The sequence below is a fragment of the Suncus etruscus genome, chromosome 7 (genome assembly GCF_024139225.1).
Source record: "Suncus etruscus isolate mSunEtr1 chromosome 7, mSunEtr1.pri.cur, whole genome shotgun sequence".
Lineage (NCBI taxonomy): Eukaryota > Metazoa > Chordata > Mammalia > Eulipotyphla > Soricidae > Suncus > Suncus etruscus.
Window position 1 is genome coordinate 24595285 of NC_064854.1, and position 20260 is coordinate 24615544.

General features: G+C 34.5%; 1 protein-coding gene across 1 annotated transcript in view; it reads left to right on the forward strand.

Moving 5' to 3' along the window:
- Positions 1-20260, forward strand: part of MALRD1 (MAM and LDL receptor class A domain containing 1) — a 516995-nt gene that overhangs the window by 156684 nt on the left and 340051 nt on the right. The window contains exon 20 of the mRNA XM_049777533.1: positions 17344-17444. Within this exon, the coding sequence (XP_049633490.1) occupies positions 17344-17444 (101 nt within the window). The remainder of the gene's footprint in view (positions 1-17343; positions 17445-20260) is intronic.

Consider the following 20260-nt stretch of genomic DNA (forward strand, 5'->3'; position numbering starts at 1 on the left):
AAGTGCTCTCTCCACTCCTGTGTTTATTGCAGTACTATTTATAATAGCCAGAATCTGCAAACAACCAAAATGCCTGACAACAGATGAGTGGTTCATTTACACTATGGAATACTATGCAACTGATAGGAAAAATGAAGTCATGTTATTTGCCTATATATGAATGGACAAGAAGATTATCATGCTGTGTGAATGAGTCAGAGGAAAAGAGAGACAAAGAAGAGTCTCACTTACTTGTGGGATGTAAGAAAAATAAGTCAGTATAATAATAATAATACCCAGAGACAATAAAAATGTGAAACAAAGGTCCAGCCCATGATATAAAGGTTACCACAAAGAGTGGTAAGCACAGTTAGAAAAATAACTACACTAACAACTATCATGACAATGATAGTGAGAAAGAGAAATAGAATCTGTCCTGAACAGGTGGGAGATGTAGGAGGGAAATGGAAAATACTGGTGGTGCGAAAAAGTTATACTGGTGAAGGGTGATGTTCATTCTGTGACTGAAACCCAGCTATGAAAATTTTTGAGCTTAAATAAATTATTATTTAAAATAAATAAATGAATAAATAAAACTAAAATAATTGGTTTCAAAAGCAATTCATTTAAGAATTAAATATTAATTTTGAATATCAATTCAGTAATATTTAAAATCTGTATGTATAGAAAGTTTTAAAATTTTGGAGAACAGCATATAAGATATGCCCATTAATGTTGAATTTTATGTACAATTATGCACTCGGTATATAGACTGGAAAATTCAAGTGTGACACAGAAGTAAGAGATTACATTATCAATTATACGACTATAGTGCTAAAGAATAGTTATAAATTATTTATCGTTGTAGATAATGATTATATAGATGAAAATGATTTTCTAAATTTGTCTCTTCTTGATTTTGGGAAGTGCCGGGAACCCTTATAACAGGCAGAAAAAAGTGCATGGGGTTTACTCCTGGTCTACACTCGGGAATTACTCCTACTGGTGCTCATGGGCCCATATGAAAATCTAGGGATTGAAACTAGGTCAGTCACATGTAGCCAAATGTACCTTTTGTACTATCTCTTAAACCCTCTATAAATTGGTCTTATTTGTATAGCTCTTCCCTCTACACTGTCATTATTTTCTTGATAAAAAGATTAAAATGAATAAAAATAGATTAAGAGCAAAAGTTTGATTAAAGCACTGGGGCTTTAAAAATAATCGGGTCATAACTTGCTGTGCATTTTCTTCAGGAAACCATATATGGTGCCAGAGATTCATCTTGGGTCAACTGCTTGCAAACAAAGTCATCTAAACCCCTATTCGATTTTCTCAGATTCCTGTACATCTTTTTAAACTGGTCATTTTCCTATCAAGTTAATTTTGACTAATTCTTCGTATATTTTGTGTGTTAAGAATTTTATATTTGGGGCTGGAGAGATAGCATGGAGGTAAGGCATTTACCTTTCATGCAGAAGGTCATTGGTTCGAATCCTGGAGTCCCATATGGTCCCCCGTGCCTGCCAGGAGCGATTTCTGAGCACGGAGCCAGGAAAAAACCCTGAGCACTGCTGGGTGGGACCCAAAAACCACAAAAAAAAAAAAAAAAAAGGAACTTTATTTTGGGGCCGGCGAGGTGGCGCTAGAGATAAGGTGTCTGCCTTGCAAGCGCTAGCCAAGGAAGGACCATGGTTCGATCCCCCGGCATCCCATATGGTCCCCCCAAGCCAGGGGCAATTTCTGAGCGCTTAGCCAGGAGTAAACCCTGAGCATCAAACGGGTGTGGCCCCAAAACCAAAAAAATTATTTTATTTTATTTTTTATTTTGGCCACATTTGGCAATGCTCAGCAGCTACCCCCTTGGACCTTTGCTCAGGGGATATTCAATGGTGCCATAGATTGAGCAGGCACCAGTCTCTTGTAAGTCATGACTTACTCTGTACTATTTCTCTGGACTGAGGAGGATTTAAAGTGTTCACCAAGGCTCTTTTTAGTGGCACAATGGTACAATTTTAAAAATATTTGCAAGACTATAAACAATGAGATGTCAAATATTCAAATCATTAAGAGAGCCTTGTATAAATTAAATTCAGATCAAAAGTGTTTGAGAATAATTGAAAATTGAACAAAAGACTCTAGAAATGCAGGTGTCCTTGATTTAGCAAAAGAAAAAGGGGGAAGTGAAAGGGGAACATTTGTATGGAATTGCAGAAAGAGAAAGATATTGGGAGTCATAAAAGAAACAAGAAACACAACTTCTGAACAGTAAAATGTTTGATATCCAGTAATGGGAGAACTCAATATATTTTAGTGTCTTTATATATCTAATAATTTTGCTCCAGAGGAATTGTGAGATTATATGTAATATTATTAGAAGTAACATCAGTAGTTTTAGACAAAATGAAATTTCATTTCCTCCAATAGGCAGGAGGCTTCTTCTATGCTGGTCACTATGTCACGTACTGTGTGTCCAGTTTTTTAGGTGCCATATGTACAGTCTACTAGGTGTTATGAGTAAATAGAATGTTGTGGATACTAAGTAATGTTTGAAGTGCTGTGTATGGTATAATATGTTACTGTATGTACAGTGTAGTTAGTACTCGGTGCTGTAAGTACTTGGCCTCACTCTCCACTTTCTAGCAGATGTGGATCAGCAAGCAGGAGTATGGCGACTCAAGCCAATCCATCCTGCACTGCAAATGCTTTTAGGCCCAGGGACTTTGTGTCTTTTCCCTTTCTCTACAAACCTAAAGTTCAGACTGAGATGAGATTGGCATGGCTTTATTTGTTATGTTTTTGGTTTGTTTTCCCTTTGTTTCTCATAGGGGCAAAAGTGAATCCTGGATCTTGTCCTTAGAGTTTCCTAGAGAAGAAAAAAGAGCCATCAAAATGTACAATTAAAATTTATAAATTTTCAAAGAAATAGAGTTTCAACTTGGGTGATTGTGGCAGACTTCTCTGAGGAAATCTCATCTAAACAGGCTTAACTTCTGTTTTTTAAACTCACAGTAACCAATAGGTTAACATTCTGAGCAAAAGACAAATGGCTGTTATTTTTTAGGGGTTACAGTCTATGGACTTGTCTTGCTGTTTTCTGGACCAAGGGTTCTGTTTTTAAGGGTTCTGTCTGTTTTTTTTTTTTCTTCAAGAAAAATAACAGAATTTGATCTCAACAATGCACTCTGAAGGGAAATTTGAATGAATTTTCTTCCCTCCATCACTTGCCTACCCACGGATGTGTTTTAAATTGTTGTGTTTTAATTGGCACATAGAAATTTAGGTACAGGGGCCAGAGTGTAGCACAGTGAGTAGGGCATTTGCCTTGCATACAGCTGACCTGGGTTTGATCCCTGGCATCCCATATGGTCTCCCCAGTCTGCCAGGAATAATTTCTGAGCACAAAATTAGAACCTCTGAGCACCACTGGGTGTATCTCCAAAACAAAAACAAAACAAATAAACAAGTTGAGGATACATTTGGAGCCTCTTTTCATTAACAGAGGGAGGGATATATGATCATTTCCTCAAAAAGCCTTAAAATGCACTCAAATAATAAGGCACTGCTCTCTTTTTTCTTTAAGCACTGTCTTTAATAGTGCAGAAGTAAAAGATGGATCTGTTGATTGGAAGAAAATAACTTTTTCAGAACTGTGCTTAAATTATAATTTCACTTTGGCCTTTGTGAACCTATCACTTGGACAATATTGCTTTGTATTCTCAAATCTTACACCATGTCTTTACATTGCTTTGAAATAACTGATTTTCTAAACTTTAGAAATCAATAGTTCTGAACCTTTTTCACTTTTATCTCCCTGATCTCAGCCAGGTATTTTTCAATTAAATTCTTCTTTATGACTCCCAATCAATTAAGTTCCAGAAAAAGTATCAGGATTTGAGAAATTGAGAACTATTTGTCCTCATTATAGATGCGATGTGAAATGGTTACATGGTTGTAAAGGTCCCTAGAGGGTCCTTTAAAATAGCATATGAGTGTGCAGAATTTCAAGTAGCAAGTTCCTTTCCAATTGATCAACGTTTATCCCTTTTAAAATCCACTTTAGGCTAGTTCCAGAAAGCCACTGCTCTAAATTGTCAGAGGGAAGGGCCATGCTTATCCACGCTGTACTCCTTGTAACTTCATAATAACATGGAGAGAAATGCAGCTGAAATAACTATCATGATTTTCCCATCCTTTAAAAAATCATTGACAGCCAATCCATCTCAGATGGCCTGCATACTGATTTTTTAAGGGTTCTGCCGGGGTTTTTTCTTTAAGAAAAATAACAAAATTCGATCTCAACAATGCACCCTGAAGGGAAATTTGAATGAGTTTTCTTCCCTCCACCATTTTGTCAACCTTCTGTTGTGTTTTAAAAATTCTCTACTTCCAACACAGAAGAAGCCTTGACTGGGAAGAGCTTTTATTTGGGGGGAGGGGGAGGAGCTGAAGGATCAGTATGTGGGGCACTCTCATTCAGTGACTCTCCCCAATCATACTACTTCAGCTCAGAGTAGTAAAATGGTGAGGATGCATGAGAGGAAAGGAGGTGAACAGAGATGTCCTGGATTGTCCATGAGAGAACCAACTCCAACTTGCAAGCTTTGGAACCCTATCTACCATTGTGGGAGAAAAACAATTCTCTATGAATTTCCTGACTTCTGTCCAGTTCCATATCCAATCAAGTATACTTGAGTTGTCCTTTTGAAAAAACATTTGCTTATATTGAAGATTTCTTTCTTTCCCTCCCTCTGCCTCCTCCCTGCCTCCTCTGTCTTCACCCTCACCCTTTTGCTCTCTCTCTCTCTTCTCTGTCTTTCTGTCTCTCTCCCTCTCTCTGTCTCTCTTCCTTGCCACCAACCATCTCCGATGCTGCAGGCAGCCTGTAACAGCTGGAGTCTTCCAATAGCCAAAGAACTTCCTCCTCTGTGGGGCAAACATGGAAAGCGCAGAAAGACAGCTCTAACGTTTGTATGAAAAAAGGTGCAAGGGGCCTGAGCACAGAGGGGAGAGTGTTTGCTTTGTACGTGGTTCTCCAAGGTTTATCCCTGGCAAGCCATATTGTTTCCCTAGCCTGCCATGAATAACTCTTGAGCACTGCCAGGTGTGTCTCAAAAACAAAAAACAACAACAACAGCAACAACAACAACAGAAATGATGAGGAACAATGGAAGGATTTTGTTTAGCTGATGCTTTTTGCTGCCCTTCTAAAGCTTAAATATGGCATCTTTTGTTAAGTTGTGTCTATGAGATAACTGCAGGTTCCCTTGTCTAGCTTGGTCTAGCTTCAGAGCAGGTTCAAGTTTCTGAGCTAATATTCACAAGGAAAAACAGACCCAAATGCCTCTGGGAACCAAGCAGAGAACATGATTGAGAAATGTGGGCCAAGTATAAGACAATCAATAGTTCTTCTCTTTTTTCGGCCTTGGAATTGGACACCTGGAAGGAGCAGTGGGGATTCAGAAATGGAAGCATTGTATCACTTTGTGAAACACCTTTCTTTAAAGTATTGGCCATCGATTTAACTTGAAAGTGCCATTTTGGCTACTCAAAAACTCCTACGATATGGACATTGACTCTTTTTATGTCCTAGTGATGAAATCCACCAAGCTAGGGATGAAATATTTTCTCCATGGTAACCATGGAAACACTTCGCACAAGGCCAAAGTAGAGTCTTTGTTGAAGAATCAAAAATTCTTAGCAAGACATATATTAAAGGCCAGGCATCTGCTTAGAAGAAATAGCCTAATGCCAAGAGACTCACAATCATTTGTAATTTTCCCCAATATTTGCATGACAAATTAGGAGTTTTTCTCAAAATAGAAACAAATTAAATGAGCATTAGAATTTTCATCCAAACACTTCTTTCATAGTACCTTTCCGCTAATATTGCCCTTAATTTTATTTTATCTCTACCAGTAATACACTTTATTTTTGTCATCTTTCTAAAGAATGTATATGTATGTTTTATATATGGTTTCTTTTAATGGAACATGATGATCTGATGTGTAGAATTATCACTAGAAAATTCCACTTGCACACATGGGTTTGTGTGTGTGTGTGTGTGTGTGTGTGTGTGTGTGTGTGACAAGACTAGAGAAAGAAAAGTAAAAACATTATATTGGAAAAAATTCAAGTTTGATTACACAGATATTGCTTTTGGGGTTTCTTACAAATACTTCCAAAATGGTTAAGAACCATTTAATACTGACTATAGCAAATATTTCTTTCAATATTATCTGAAATTGTTTAGTATTAGCCTTGACATTTTAGATTTCAAGTTGATTTTCTAGGAACCCCCTAATTTTAGGTTATATAGTAAAATATGGCAGTATAGATGGGAGTTTGTTTCAGCTTTTAATAATATACCAGGGTAAAGACAGCGTTTTTATATTTTTTAAAAATCTATGGGGATAACATCCCAAAATTCTTGGGTTTTTACTAGGGATGGAGTTGAGATTGGGTTATCAGAGCAATATATGCAGTGCTCAAGGTGTCATGTGATGTGGTGTGATTAGAACCAGGGCCTAAACATATGTGATATGAGCTCTACCACTTTGACCCATCTCTTTGGTTCCCAAAATGAAGTTTATAATATCTTTTACTTTTGCTTTTACTTATGTTAATACCAAATTAAAATAAATACACACTATTCAAGAATAGAAGGGAAAACAAGTATTGTTTTCTAGAAAAAATGAGTAGATAGCAAGAAAGAAGATTGTTTTATAGCCTAATTGAAGGACACTGAGATATTTGAGATTAATCTATGCTAATAATTAATTCCGTGCACTTAATTAGAAATTTGTAAAAGGTCACAGTTAAAATACTGCTAATTAATGACAATACACTATAGAATAAATGCTTTTGTTTTGTACTGATATGCAAGTCAAATTCATCTTGTTTAGAAAAGATGTGTAAGGGGGCCATAGCAGGTAAGGCAATTTGCCTTACATACAGCCAACCTAGATTCTACCCTCAGCATATCACATGGTGCCCTGAACCTGCCATGAGTGATTTCTGAGCACAGAGCCAGAAGTACTGCCTGAGCACTGCCAGGTGTGGCCTCCAAACCAACCCACCAAACAACCAAAGCAAACAAATCCAAAAGAAAAATCTATACAACCACGTAACAAAATCACAACCAACATAGAAAATATTTTCATCATTCCCCAATCCCATATTCTCTGATCCTTTATGCATAGAAATATTCTCTTCTCATCTCTAATTGACTTTTTTCTTCTGGTTTTCTCTTCTAGTTTAGTCTTTTCTAAATTAAGTAAATTGAATAAATAGTGAGCCTTTTAAGTTTGGATTCTATTTTTATTGCAAGGGGCACAACAGATGGTACTTAGGGTTTACTCCTAGCTCTGTGCTCAGGGATCATGCCTGGTGTATGTGAGGCATTTACGAAGTGGCAACCTGGGTTGATTTAGTATCAATTAGTCATCATACCTCTCTAGTTCAATGACTTCTTTCACTAGTGTGATGCTCTTGACATTTTCTGCTGCTTTTCATATGCCATGACTGAATAGTAATTCATTGCATAGACCCAACCTAAGTTGTTTTCTATTTACCAGTGGGGGAATATTTGAATTGTTTTCAATTTTGGAACTCATGAATAAAGCTTCTAGAAACTTGATGTATGTTTTTGTGTTATTTGTCTAGACATGTCTTCATTTCTTTTGGATAACTAAATGCCTACATATGGGAATGTATATGTACATAAGGAAGTATATGCTTTCATTCATAGAACATAGCTCAGTTATTTTCCCAAAAGGTTGGGCAGTTTCAAATCCCTATTAAGAAAATATTGGCATTCTAGTTGCTCTTTATAAATATGCCTTTTAAAAATAAATTTTAGGGGCCGGGCAGTGGCGCTAAAGGTAAGGTGCCTGCCTTGCCAGCGCTAGCCTTGGACGGACCGCGGTTCGTCCCATATGGTCCCCCAAGCCAGGAGCAACTTCTGAGCACATAGCCAGGAGTAACCCCTGAGCGTTACCGGGTGTGGCCCAAAAACCAAAAATAAATAAATAAATAAATAAATTTTAATAATAATTTATTTAGGCAGGAGAGATATTGCAAAAATAGTACGCATAGTAGAGATATTGTACAAGCACTTTTATTAAATCTGGTCGACCCTGGATTTAATCTTTGTGACACATAGAGTCTTCTGATCAATGCCAGGCTCATTCCTAAACACATAGCCAGAAATAGCCCCTGAGAATCACCAAGTGTGACCTATCTCCTCCTCCAAAATAAAGAATTCTTTTCTTTCAAGTCTTTCTGACAATGTATTACCTTTCTTTCTCTTCAAATCTTGAAAAATATTCTTTCACATCTTTCTGACAATGTGTTTAATGTAATAATGATGCATTGTATTAAAATTAATTTTTTATTCCCCTGGCGGCACTGAGGGGTTACTCCTGGCTCTCTGCTTAGAAATCGCTCCTGGCAAAAATGGGCGACCATATGGGATGCCAGGATTCTATCTACCTTCTGCCCTGGATTGGCTACATGCAAGGCAAATGCCCTACTGCTGTGCTATCTCTCTGGCCCTAAAATTGATATATTAAGCTGCCATCTTGTAACTGTTCTCCCACATACATTATGGTTAAACTAGGTCACACTTCTGTATTCCATTTTTAAAATATTTTTTTGTGAGCTGATAGATCCAATATGGAATTTGAAAGTGAAAATGACGATTTATTTGTGTTTTTCATTATGTGATGATATTATTTCTATAAGATTTTATATTTTCATTCATGTACTTATACTTTTCTAATTATAAAGAATATTGACTTCAGACTATTCTCTAGAAATTTATTAGTATTTGAATCTTATTCTTATTTGAACTAAAGTTTCCAGTGTAGTTGACAAGGCCATTCCATCTTTATTTGGAGCATGCAACAGCCCATAAAAAGAACAACTTAGAAGAGCAGGGTTATTTTAAAAAATTTCCAAGCCAATGAGAGTTCTAATATGAATAAAATTGCTCTCTACAGAGGATGCATGCCATTTAAACCAAAGTGGAATTTTCAATTGCCCTTTAAATCACTCAATAAAGTAGTAACAGAATTTAGGAGTAAAATCTGTTTTTTTTTTTCCAATCCCAAAATAGTCACACTGGCATGTATGCACAATAATATTTTTGTTGTTGTATCCTTCGATTTTATCTTGGCAGAAACACCAGAAATGAAACTGTATTTTCCATAATAGAAGCACATAGAATTATTCTTTCTGTGCTATTTTCTTAGGACTGGCTTCTCAGAATAATTTGCAAAGATTCTGACAAGTGTGAATTAAATATAAATCAAAAATAAAGAATTAAATTTCAGAACTTGAACATTTTTGCCAAGGTATAATTTGTTATTATACTGGAGTTTTTTAAATGCCTGGTTTAATTACCCCCAAAGAGATTGACTTGTAATTCTATATATAGATGACACACTAGTAAAGGTTTTATTTTTGTTTTTTTGCAAAATAATTATTAGATTGTGCCTTAGAGAAAGAGCCAACTTACTGGTTTTGCAATTTCTTGTTGTACTGGCATTAGATTCTGATTTAAGCAATATAAAAAATGATAGTCATGAAATATGAAACAATTCTCATTGAAGTACACCTTTTCCAGATAGTATTCACTCAAGAGCTGTTGCTTACCTTGTGTGGCTCTCAATTGGGGAAATTTGTAATTTCACAATTGGTCAGTTTTTTGTTGTTGTAGTACTCACCTAGGTGTGCTGAGGGACTGTTCCTGTCTCTGGACTCAGGGATCACTCCCAGTAGGGCTCAGGAAACTGTACTGATTGCTAAAGATTAAACCTTAGTCATTTGTGTGCAAGGCAAGCACCTTACCCAATTGTGCTGTGTTCTGTATCCCATAGTGTAAATTTAGAACACTTTGGAACAGGTGAATCCATACTCTGGAATGACTATACATGTGTATAGAGTCCAAAAGTTGCCTTATAGAGATTGGTTTCACAGCTATACTACTTCATTAACCTGGGGATACTGATCACATTTTTGCTTATGAGAAATTTACCCAAATCCTTACATATTTTTTTTCTTGTTGTTTTTTTTTTCTTTTCGGCATCATCTGAGTTTTCTGTTATGTGTGTCTCATGTTGTATTATTGTGGAATTAGAAACGTATTGTTTGATCCTGAGCATTTATTAATAGTTAACTAGTCTTTGCTTTTGTCTTTTCCTCATTCTTAACTACAGAATCTTCTTTTCAATTATCCTAAAAGTCTATACTTATAATATCATCTTTAAAATTATTTAATGCTGTTTTTAAAATACTTATATGACTTTGAACATTATTTTTGCATTTTTATTTTCTCTGCCTATAATTCTTTAATCACATTGGTGAGGAGTTAGGTATTATATATTAGAAATTATCTATTAATGAAACAAGAAAATTCCATTAAGAATTATTTAGGAAAACTTGCTTGTAATGATTTGCTTAATTGTTTAATTTTCTTAGTGACAAGTCTAGTAAAAAATTTTGGTAATCCCCAAGAAAGACTAGAAAATTAAGGATGACATTAAGATGTTTGAAGTCAGTCATTTGACCTTTGTAAACTGTCTCTTTGTCAACTAGAAATAAATAAATGATTCAATCAATCAATGAATGACCACCGAGATACCTTTTAATGGAAAAACTTAAAAGATAAAATAAAAATTTAACTTGCATATATCACATTTTCGAGGAAAACTGAAATATAAGCATAATAATATAAAAGTGGAAAAAAACAAATGTTTTAAATCTGAGTTTGCTTGAGTTCTTTTCTATTAAAGTATAGCCAAATTCCTAGTGAGTATGTACCATATTTGCATAAGTATTAAAATAATTTATCATGATTAATTCTATTATTGTAAATCTCAACCCTAATCACAATCTGCCACAGACTATCGTGGCTTGTCAGTATTTCCTATTTTGCTGGCAGTTTGGTGGAATTGCAGCTCCTCTAACAGCACAGATGTCATCTGAGTCTCCAGTGATTAATGTGGTCCTGAAAGAGATCTAATAACCATTAGCCAATTCCATAAAGTGTTATAGAATAAGAAAAAATAACTCTGAGAAATATGCATTTTAGGGGCTGAGGATATACTACTGGGTGCCCTACAGTTTATAGCCTTCCAAACATCTCTAGCCTGGGTGTAGTCCGTGAGGGCTCTAAATCATTGTTGGGGTGGCCCTGGAGATACCCAACACTACAGAACCTAAGAAGTACCGCATTCCCAGGCTCTGCACTATTTGACTACTGGCCTGTTTGACTTGGTTTCAGCAGATATTGTCCCCAGACTCCTTAAAGGATTTTTATAGCCTTTCAATTCTATACCCCTCATCCCTAAATGGACATGTTAGCAAGCAAACACCCCCTGTAACAAATTACATTTCTCAAACATAAAGAGGTTGACCCTTTATCAACTAACAGAGGAACTATCAAAGTATGGGTGGAATGATGAATAATTTTGTTTACAAATACTCCAAAGATCTAGTAGAAGACTTGACAAATCTAGGACTGCATATATAAGTACATAATAGTGAGATTTCAGTAAACCACATAGGAGTAGAAAAAGAATAATTTTTTTTTTTTTTTTGGTTTTTTGGGTCACACCCTGTGACGCTCAGGGGTTACTCCTGGCTATGCGCTCAGAAGTTGCTCCTGGCTTCTTGGGGGACCATATGGGACGCCGGGGGATCGAACCGCGGTCCGTCCTAGGCTAGCGCAGGCAAGGCAGGCACCTTACCTCCAGCGCCACCGCCCGGTAGAGTGTGATGTCTGCAATGTGAGAATCTAACCTGGCAAGGAAGTGAACATACATTTTTTTTAGATTTTAAAATGAAAGACCATAGGGGCCAGAGCAGTAGCACAGCAATAGAGCTTTTGACTTGCACACAGCTGACCTAGGACAGACCGAAGTTCAATCCCCAGCATTTCATAAGGTCCCCCAAGCCAGGAGCAATTCCCAAGCACATAGCCAGTAGTAACCCCTGATTATCGCCGGGTGTGGCCCAAAAACCAAAAAAAAAAAAAAAAAAAAAAGAAAGGCCATAAATGACATGGATGAAAAGACATATTGAGAATAGGAAAGAGTTTGTCACCTAAACTTCTCTGGCTTCTGTAGCCAACTCTTCCAAACGGATTGCCACCCAGAACTTAAGTATAGTCACTGTGATTCCAGAGGCAGAAATAAAATAGCCATTGTTAATACCGTGTAACTTCAGTTGTCCTCAATATACTTGGTTCAATGTGGAGAATAAAGAGCTTTTAGAAACACAGAGCAGTGAAATATTTGTCCTGATTTTCTAGAAGAAAAATGTGGAATTTTAAAAACTGAACTCTGTGGTTTTAGTCTTGGCCTTACTGCAAAGGAAACTTTGGGCTGAAACCACAGGACTGATTGAAGTCACAAATTTTTAAAAGAAATTTTTTGTATTTTTGTTGTAAGATAAAAATGTTATTTAGGTATTGAATGAAGGCACTATTCTTTATGAATATTCATTCTATTTCATGTTATTGTAGTAGCTGTGATTGTAGGATCTATTGCAAAACTAGAATTGTTTTCAATATTATTATTGTTTATTGATTGATTACTGAATATCTATGCTTCCTGGTCAATAAATCAAACAAAAACCACAACAAAAACCAAAACAAATTCAAACACAGACCACGAATCTATACTCAAAATGCAGATTTTTGCATTGCCTATAACTTGTGTTTTGTTCTGTAAGTGGCTTGAAAGGAGAAGGTTGCTTTAATTTTCTTTTACTTATTTTCTTTAAATCAGCCACTTTCCCCTATTATTGATCCTGTTAATGTCCTTGGTATTCTCTAGCAAATCAAGATTTAAATTCCATTGACTTTCCCCTTAAACTTTCAGACACTAACTCCCAAATATTTCTCACATTATTTATCTTTTTTCATTGCCTCTGCCATAATCCTGGTTCAAAAGTGTATTTACTCAAAAACAGGTTTTTTAATGGCAAACTTTTTATTAACTTTCCCCTATATTTTTTTTTCTGACATTGGATTAGTGTCTTATCATTTTGTCTTGAAACATTGTTATTTCTCCAGTAACTTCCTTCTCATTTTTCTAACTTGTGGGTTACTTTCGCCTTAATTTTAAAATCCATCCATTAATGATTATTTATGCCTCTTTTGTTTCAGCATTTAATATATGGATTCTTGTGTTAAATCAAACCTCTGAAGATTCTAAGAAAATTTTGTTTAAGGTTAGGTTTATTCTGCTTCTAGAGAAAGTAGGTAAATTTAACCATGCAATAGGTTCCTTTGATTCTTTGTGTGGATATATATGATGGTGTTATTATCAAACATGATTGATGACTAAGTTTCCACTTCACCTTTGATAAGTCATAGTAAATTATAAAGTGAAAAATTGTTCCCAGACATCTGAATTTGAAAATAAGCATTCTAAATGGAGTGTATGTTTTGCTTTATTTTTTTATTTCCTCCATTATGAAGATGTGAAGTATGCTTTTTTCAGTAGAATAAATCCTAGAGTACATTTTCTTTCATTAGGAACTATTGCTGATATAACTGCATTATTTTGGGGGAAAAATTCATCAGTTCATGGCAGTCCAGAATTGTGTACAAACTGGAAAAGCACCATTGCATTTTTTTCTGCCTATATTAACAGCAGAATTCAGTATGTACATTATAGTTAATGGTCACTGGAATTATTCCTAGGATGAAAATCAACATTCAAGAAATTGATATTTATTTTGCTCAACAAAGGTTTTATTAAATCAGAGGCATAGCTTGCAATTGTTGATGGTTTAATATTGAGAAAGTGTAATTATGATTTATAGGATGTTTGGCCACAGTTTATTTGATAACCTCCCCCATCTACCTAATGGTTTTGTTGTTGTTAAACTGAGTTGGTTGCAAACGTTGAAATCTCTCTTCATTAGTTTCAGTATCTTACCAGTTTCATTTATAAAGGCTTGTTAAACTTTTCCATCTTTCTGCAGAGTAGTGTTTTCATGTGAATAAAAAAAATGTGGGAACTTTAATCTTCACTTCTAAGTTACCAGTCGCAGCTTTTCATCTTGCAATACTAAGCATGTTGCTTTGTTCATTATATTATTCATTTATACTTAGATGTATAAATACAAGTACATTTCAGAAATGTACATTTATTGAGTTTCTCTTTTGTGCTAGAAAATGGACTGAAAAAATACAAAATATTTTTAGTTTAGTAAAATAATTCAAGGGCAAAGTCAAGAAATTTAAGTGTGCTGATCGCAATCTTTTTTTTTTTTTTGGGGGGGTCACACCCGGCAGTGCTCAGGGTTACTCCTGGTTCCATGCTCAGAAATTGCTCCTGGCAAGCACGGGGGACCATATGGGACGCTGGGATTTGAACCGATGACCTCCTGCATGAAAGGCAAACGCCTTACCTCCATGCTATCTCTCCAGCCCCAATCGCAATCTTAATATTTTTACTTTTAAGTGTTTCATATAACCTTGTAAAGGGATTTATCTAAGACATAGAAAGTGCTTTGGGCAAAGCTTATGGTCTATTTAAGTTAATAATTTTATTATTTCTAAAAGATAACATTTGGCCAATGACTAATTTAATCTGTTTTAAAGTTAAAAACTTTTAGATGTCATTTTTCAATTGAGTGGAAATTCTAAATAACAAGAATGTAGAAGGTTGTTAAAGTACTTAGATTTACCTTGAAATTTGACCAACTGCCATTGTAGTCTGTTTGTAGCCACGTTTCAGACATATTAGAATATGTGCAAAAATGGAAAATATCTGTGTTACCTGGAAAATGTTATTGAATCCATGTGTTAAGAAAAAATATTTCAGAAAGAACTGATTTATTCTTGGAGACAGAAACCAAAGGAAGGCATTATATAATATGTGGCAGTGGTTGTATTATAATTGTTGTAAGTCACATCTGGAGAATAGTTATACTTTATTTAAAAATATTCTCCAAGAAGTAAGCCTAATGCACTTAGAGTTCAGTATGGTCATAATCAATGTAGTTGATTCATCTTTGAGGCATGAGTCTAAATTTTATATTAAGTACAATAGGGAAAAATGTATGCTTTCCCTTGGAGCTATAGATATTTCAAAATTTTCCATTTTCTGAAGATTAATCATGTAAATCTAAATATCAAGTAGACTTTAAGTTTTTAAACTGAATATATATTTTAGTAACATAAATCATAGGAAAACATATGAATTGTTACCTGGAGATAGATTAAGAATAGAATAACTCTGCATGCTAGTCAAGTAATTCACACAGTTATAAGTCTAGAGCTGATGATAATTTACCAGGGAGTAGAGATGTTGAAATATTTGTTTTATTCACTTAATCACCAAAGAGGGAATAGCCATAGGGAGGTTTTTCTATTACAAGACAATGGTCAAATGTTTTATTAGAAATATTATATTTCTAAGAGCATAAAATATAATATATTTATTACAAGGATTTTATGAGCATGTTGTTATTGCATTGAAGCCATTTGGAACATGATTCACCTATCTTGGGAAAATTCTTGCTTAACAGGTGTGTAATTGGGTTGGTTTTCCTTTGGCTTCAAGTTAAATTAGATCAATATCTGCTCAGTGAGTGATAGAAGAGTGGGCAAGACACTGGTCTAGCAAACAGTCAACCTGAATTCAATCCCCAACACTGCCAGGAATGATGTTTGAGAGCAGATATAAGCCCTAACCACCTCAGGTTGTAGTGCAAAAACGAAAGCAACAACCAAAAATCCCCCAAATTCAGTGAGTGCCAACTTTGGTCATTTGCATATCACCATGCAATTTATTTTTATCTATGAAGTTTTGTTTCCATATTAATTTTTCAAGTGTTTACTTTAAACTAAGTTTACATTTAACTAATATAGGCTAGGGTGGGTGGAGCCTAAGTTTTCCTATATTGTGTTCCCCCATATATATTTGGAGCAATGGATCTCCAGTGTAGTGGTATATGGAGATGGGGCCTTTGTATTTCAGTATGAGGGTGTAACGCCTTGATGGAATTTGTTCCCTTTTGAGAAATGGGAGAGATATGAGACCTTTCTGTTTCTCTTGTTCTTTCTGCATCAACATACAAGGAAAAGTTAGGTTAGAATCCATTTAAGAAGGAGGAGGGAGATGGGGCTTTGGGGGTGGGAAATTTGCAAGGTGTTCTTTTTTATAACTGAAACCTAACTACAAACATGTTTGTACTCAGGTACAAACATACTGTACACCAATCTTGACTTTGAACTTCCCACTCTGTGAGACCTACATTTCTGTTTTTATTATTCACTCTGAGATATCCTGTTATAGCTGCCCAATTATAGGCTTATTAGTCTAGATATATTTTAACATTACATTATTCACAAGCCATTTTCTTTTTTGAAAATAAAATATAGAAATTTACTATGAAAAGTTCTTAGATCACCAGAATTCTTTTGAAAATATTTTAGAAAAATCTTATTACAAATTGTCTCAGGAGCAAAATGAATCTATTTCCCATTTTTAGATGAAACTGGGAACTTTCTTGAAGATCTGAGTGCATGTCAGGAAGCTCACTGTCCTTTGGGTGTGCTTGTCCCCAAGAATTGTCTTCTTTTCACTTTATTTTCAGAGAGTAGCCTGAGATTCTGAGGAAGATAGCTGAACCTTAAACCTGTAAACATTACCATTTCCCATCTCGGCTCTGGAGTCAGAAACAGTTCCCCCACTTGGCTATTGAATTGCTCTCCAATACAGACACACTAGATTTATTTAGTTTTTAAGATTTTATCTTTCTGGTGGAATAACAAATCATATAAACTATTGAGTAAGAAGCAAGTAATATCAGAATCAAGAAATATCTTTTCTATTTTTCCTTTCTGTAAATAGTTGTATTTCCACTGGGTTCTTTCTGAGACAGAAAATGAGTTGCTTCTATTTTACTAAGCATTCACTCACTAATTTAAAACATAAAGCTAAGGCCTCTGATTTACTCTTCAGTGAGAATTTTTCCCTTATATGAGTTGAAATTAGGTGCATTTAGGTTTTAATAATATAGCAAAACCCATCATCTTAATACTAGCATAGTCTATCCCTAGAAATATTCAATGTTATTTGAATATTCATGTTATTAAAATATTATGTATTATTAAAATATTTATTTATTAAAATATTAATCCAGGCTTGAAAATAAAAACATTTTCATGAGAAACAAAGAGAGTAAGGAAAAATTAGAATAGACTGAATGCTTAGACCACCAGAGTTAAGAAGTAAGGGAATACAAAAGAGATAAGGGGATAGAAAGGTAAATCAGTATGGGCTGACTGAACTATTGGTAGTCTATAAGAGTTGATCTGGAAAGTCTCTTACAAAACAGCCTGGCCATCAAGGATTCCCAAAGAAAAGTCAAAGAGAACATACGACTCTCTGTTCTTTGTACCATCCATTTCCTCCCCTCCAATTATGAGGCTGATCAAGGTGATTTCAGTAATGTGGCTCTACTGGAGATATAAGGAAATATATGAGAGGTATGGGAAATAGAAAATGATCAGACTTGAATACCAAATCCAAAGTCAATGACAACAGAATTGATTCCCAATCTACCACAAGCTGTAGGGGGGAATAGTTGCATTAGCATTATGGAGGGTGAGCATAAAAGAGAGAGATGTGCAATGCATGCTTGGAACAGGGGTAGAGGGAAGCCAACACTGGTGGTGGGAATGCCCCTTATTCATTATCACTATGTGCCTTAAATATTACTGTGAAAGACTTGTAATTCACTTTGACTACAATAAAAGTTAAAAAAAAGATTTTTTTTTCTGCACATAGACCCATAGACCAGAAAAAAAAGTCAAAGAGAAAATCATGGAGATCAGTTTCTTTTTTTTTTTTTTTTTTCGGAGATCAGTTTCTAAGAGTTCTCAGTGATCTCTCCTCTTGCCATTTATGGGGTGTCCCTATTTACTCATCATGGAATAAGACTAACATGAGGTACCAGTGAGTCATGTGGGGATCAACAGACATTATACCATAAGATTATACAAGCACAATATGGAAAAAATTCAGAAATCAATGGATCTGTCATAGCAGCACCAATTTCATAGATATGTGAGTGATAGCCTCTTGGAACCAGTCTACCCACATACATAACTACAAAATAAGTCCAAACCTTAAGAACATAGCTTAATATATTTTAAAAAAGAAAATAAATGTTAATTGGTATCTTGAAATGAGATATGAAATCAATAAATGAGTCAATTGAATGAGTCAAATGAATGAAAAATCATGTATTTGTTGTATTTAGTAAACTGGAAAATATCCATGAAAAAATTTTAGAGGGCAGCAAATACAGAGAAAGAGAAGAAAACAGGGAGAGACAAATTTATTTGAACAATATATCATAAAGGCTAATAGAACTCTGGGATATACTGAAGAAAATTGAGAAGCAATATTCAAAAATATAACAGATCTAATGCAATACATGGATGTAAGAAGCTTCATGAACTTCATGCAAAACATTAAATGAATAAATTTTATCTAGGAAATAAATTAGAAAGATAATAAAGGAAATAAGAGATTATATAGTTTTTAAAAACCAGTGTAACATATAATTATAAAATACATGCATATTATAAATATTCAATTTAGAGTACTAATTTAAAGAAATCTTCAACATTAAAATGAATGAAGATTTGTGAACATAAAGGTAAATCAAGTTTCAAAAGTATATTGCATAAAATTTGTAAGTTCAGAAACACAAATTTATTTATATAATACTATTTATATAATATTTAAAATTGGAAGTACATATTTTAAAATAAATGTACTAAGCCATTTGTGAGGAAGACTTGCTATTATCAAGAAGTTATTTCTTCTCAGTCTAATAATTGAAATCCTAATAAAAGTCTCTGCAAGTTGTTATATAAGCATGTAAGCAAACTAATTCTAGAGCATAGAGGCAAAATACTCAGATTATCCAATATTGTATCAAAAGACAGCAACGTCAGTAGACTGGAAATATTTGACTTCAAGGTAGAATAAAACTACACGCAGTAAGTCAGTACATTTGGTATTGGTCTAAGAATAGAGAAATAGTTTGTTGGAAACAGGGATCCCAGAGAGACCAAAAAAAAGAGAGAGAGAGAGAGAGATTTCAGCTGCTCTTTTCTGAAGGAATAAAGGCAATTCAATGGAGAAAAATTCTTTTCAAAAAAAGTGCTTGAACAACTAGATATCCATCCACATGTGAAAAATGTGGACAGAGTTCTTATAACTTTGACAAAATTTAACTCAAAATAAGTTATAAGCCAAACAATGAAGTGAAAAATGGTAAAAGCATATGATGATGTAGGAGAAAAATCTAGATTACTTTAGAAATAGTGATGTCCTTTTAGATACAATCTCAAAGACTTTATGTATGAAGATAAGAAATGGATAAATTATACTGTTTTCAACTAAAATCTTACCCTATTACCAAGATAATGTAAAAGAAATAAGACAAACTACAAAAAAGAAAAAGTGCAAATAACATACATGATGGCAAAGTACTGTTATTCAAAGCATAAATTGATAAACTGTTATCCAAACAACTCTAAATTCAACAAGAAAAATGAGCAAAAGTGTTAAGAGATATATTACAAGAGTGGCATATCCATTTTTTATTTATTTGTCTGTTTATTTATTTGGATTTTGGACAACACCTACACAGTGCTTACTCATTGCTCTGTGTTCAGGGATCATTCCTGGTAGGCTCAGGGGTCTATATTAGGTACCAGGGATCTAACATAGGTCAACAAATTCCATGTTCAGAATGTTTTCTAGTAGGAAAATGAATAGATAATCTGTGCTACATCAGATAATGTAATTTAATTTAGTATGAAATGAAACAGGCTATTAAGTCATGAAGATTGGGATAAAATTTAAATGTGCAATAGAGTGGAATATGCCAAGCCTAGTCGTAAAAAGGCTACCACTGTATGATTCCAGGTATAGAACATTCTGGAAAAGAAAACATTATGGAAACAGTTAAATATTTGGTAATAAACAGTAAAATGTTTGACAGAGATTGAGGGCAGAGGTGTGAGTAAAGGTCTAAAAGACAAGAGCATAGAATGTTTTTAGTGCAACACAATATGATGTATAATTCTATGATGGCAGATTAATAATATTATATACCTGTCATAAAACCATATAATGTGCAACACAATTAATGAATCCTATGGAAAAGCAACAATGAGTTTGCAAGGAAATTGAGGTATATATACTTGTTATTTTAATTTTTTTCTCTTTAATGC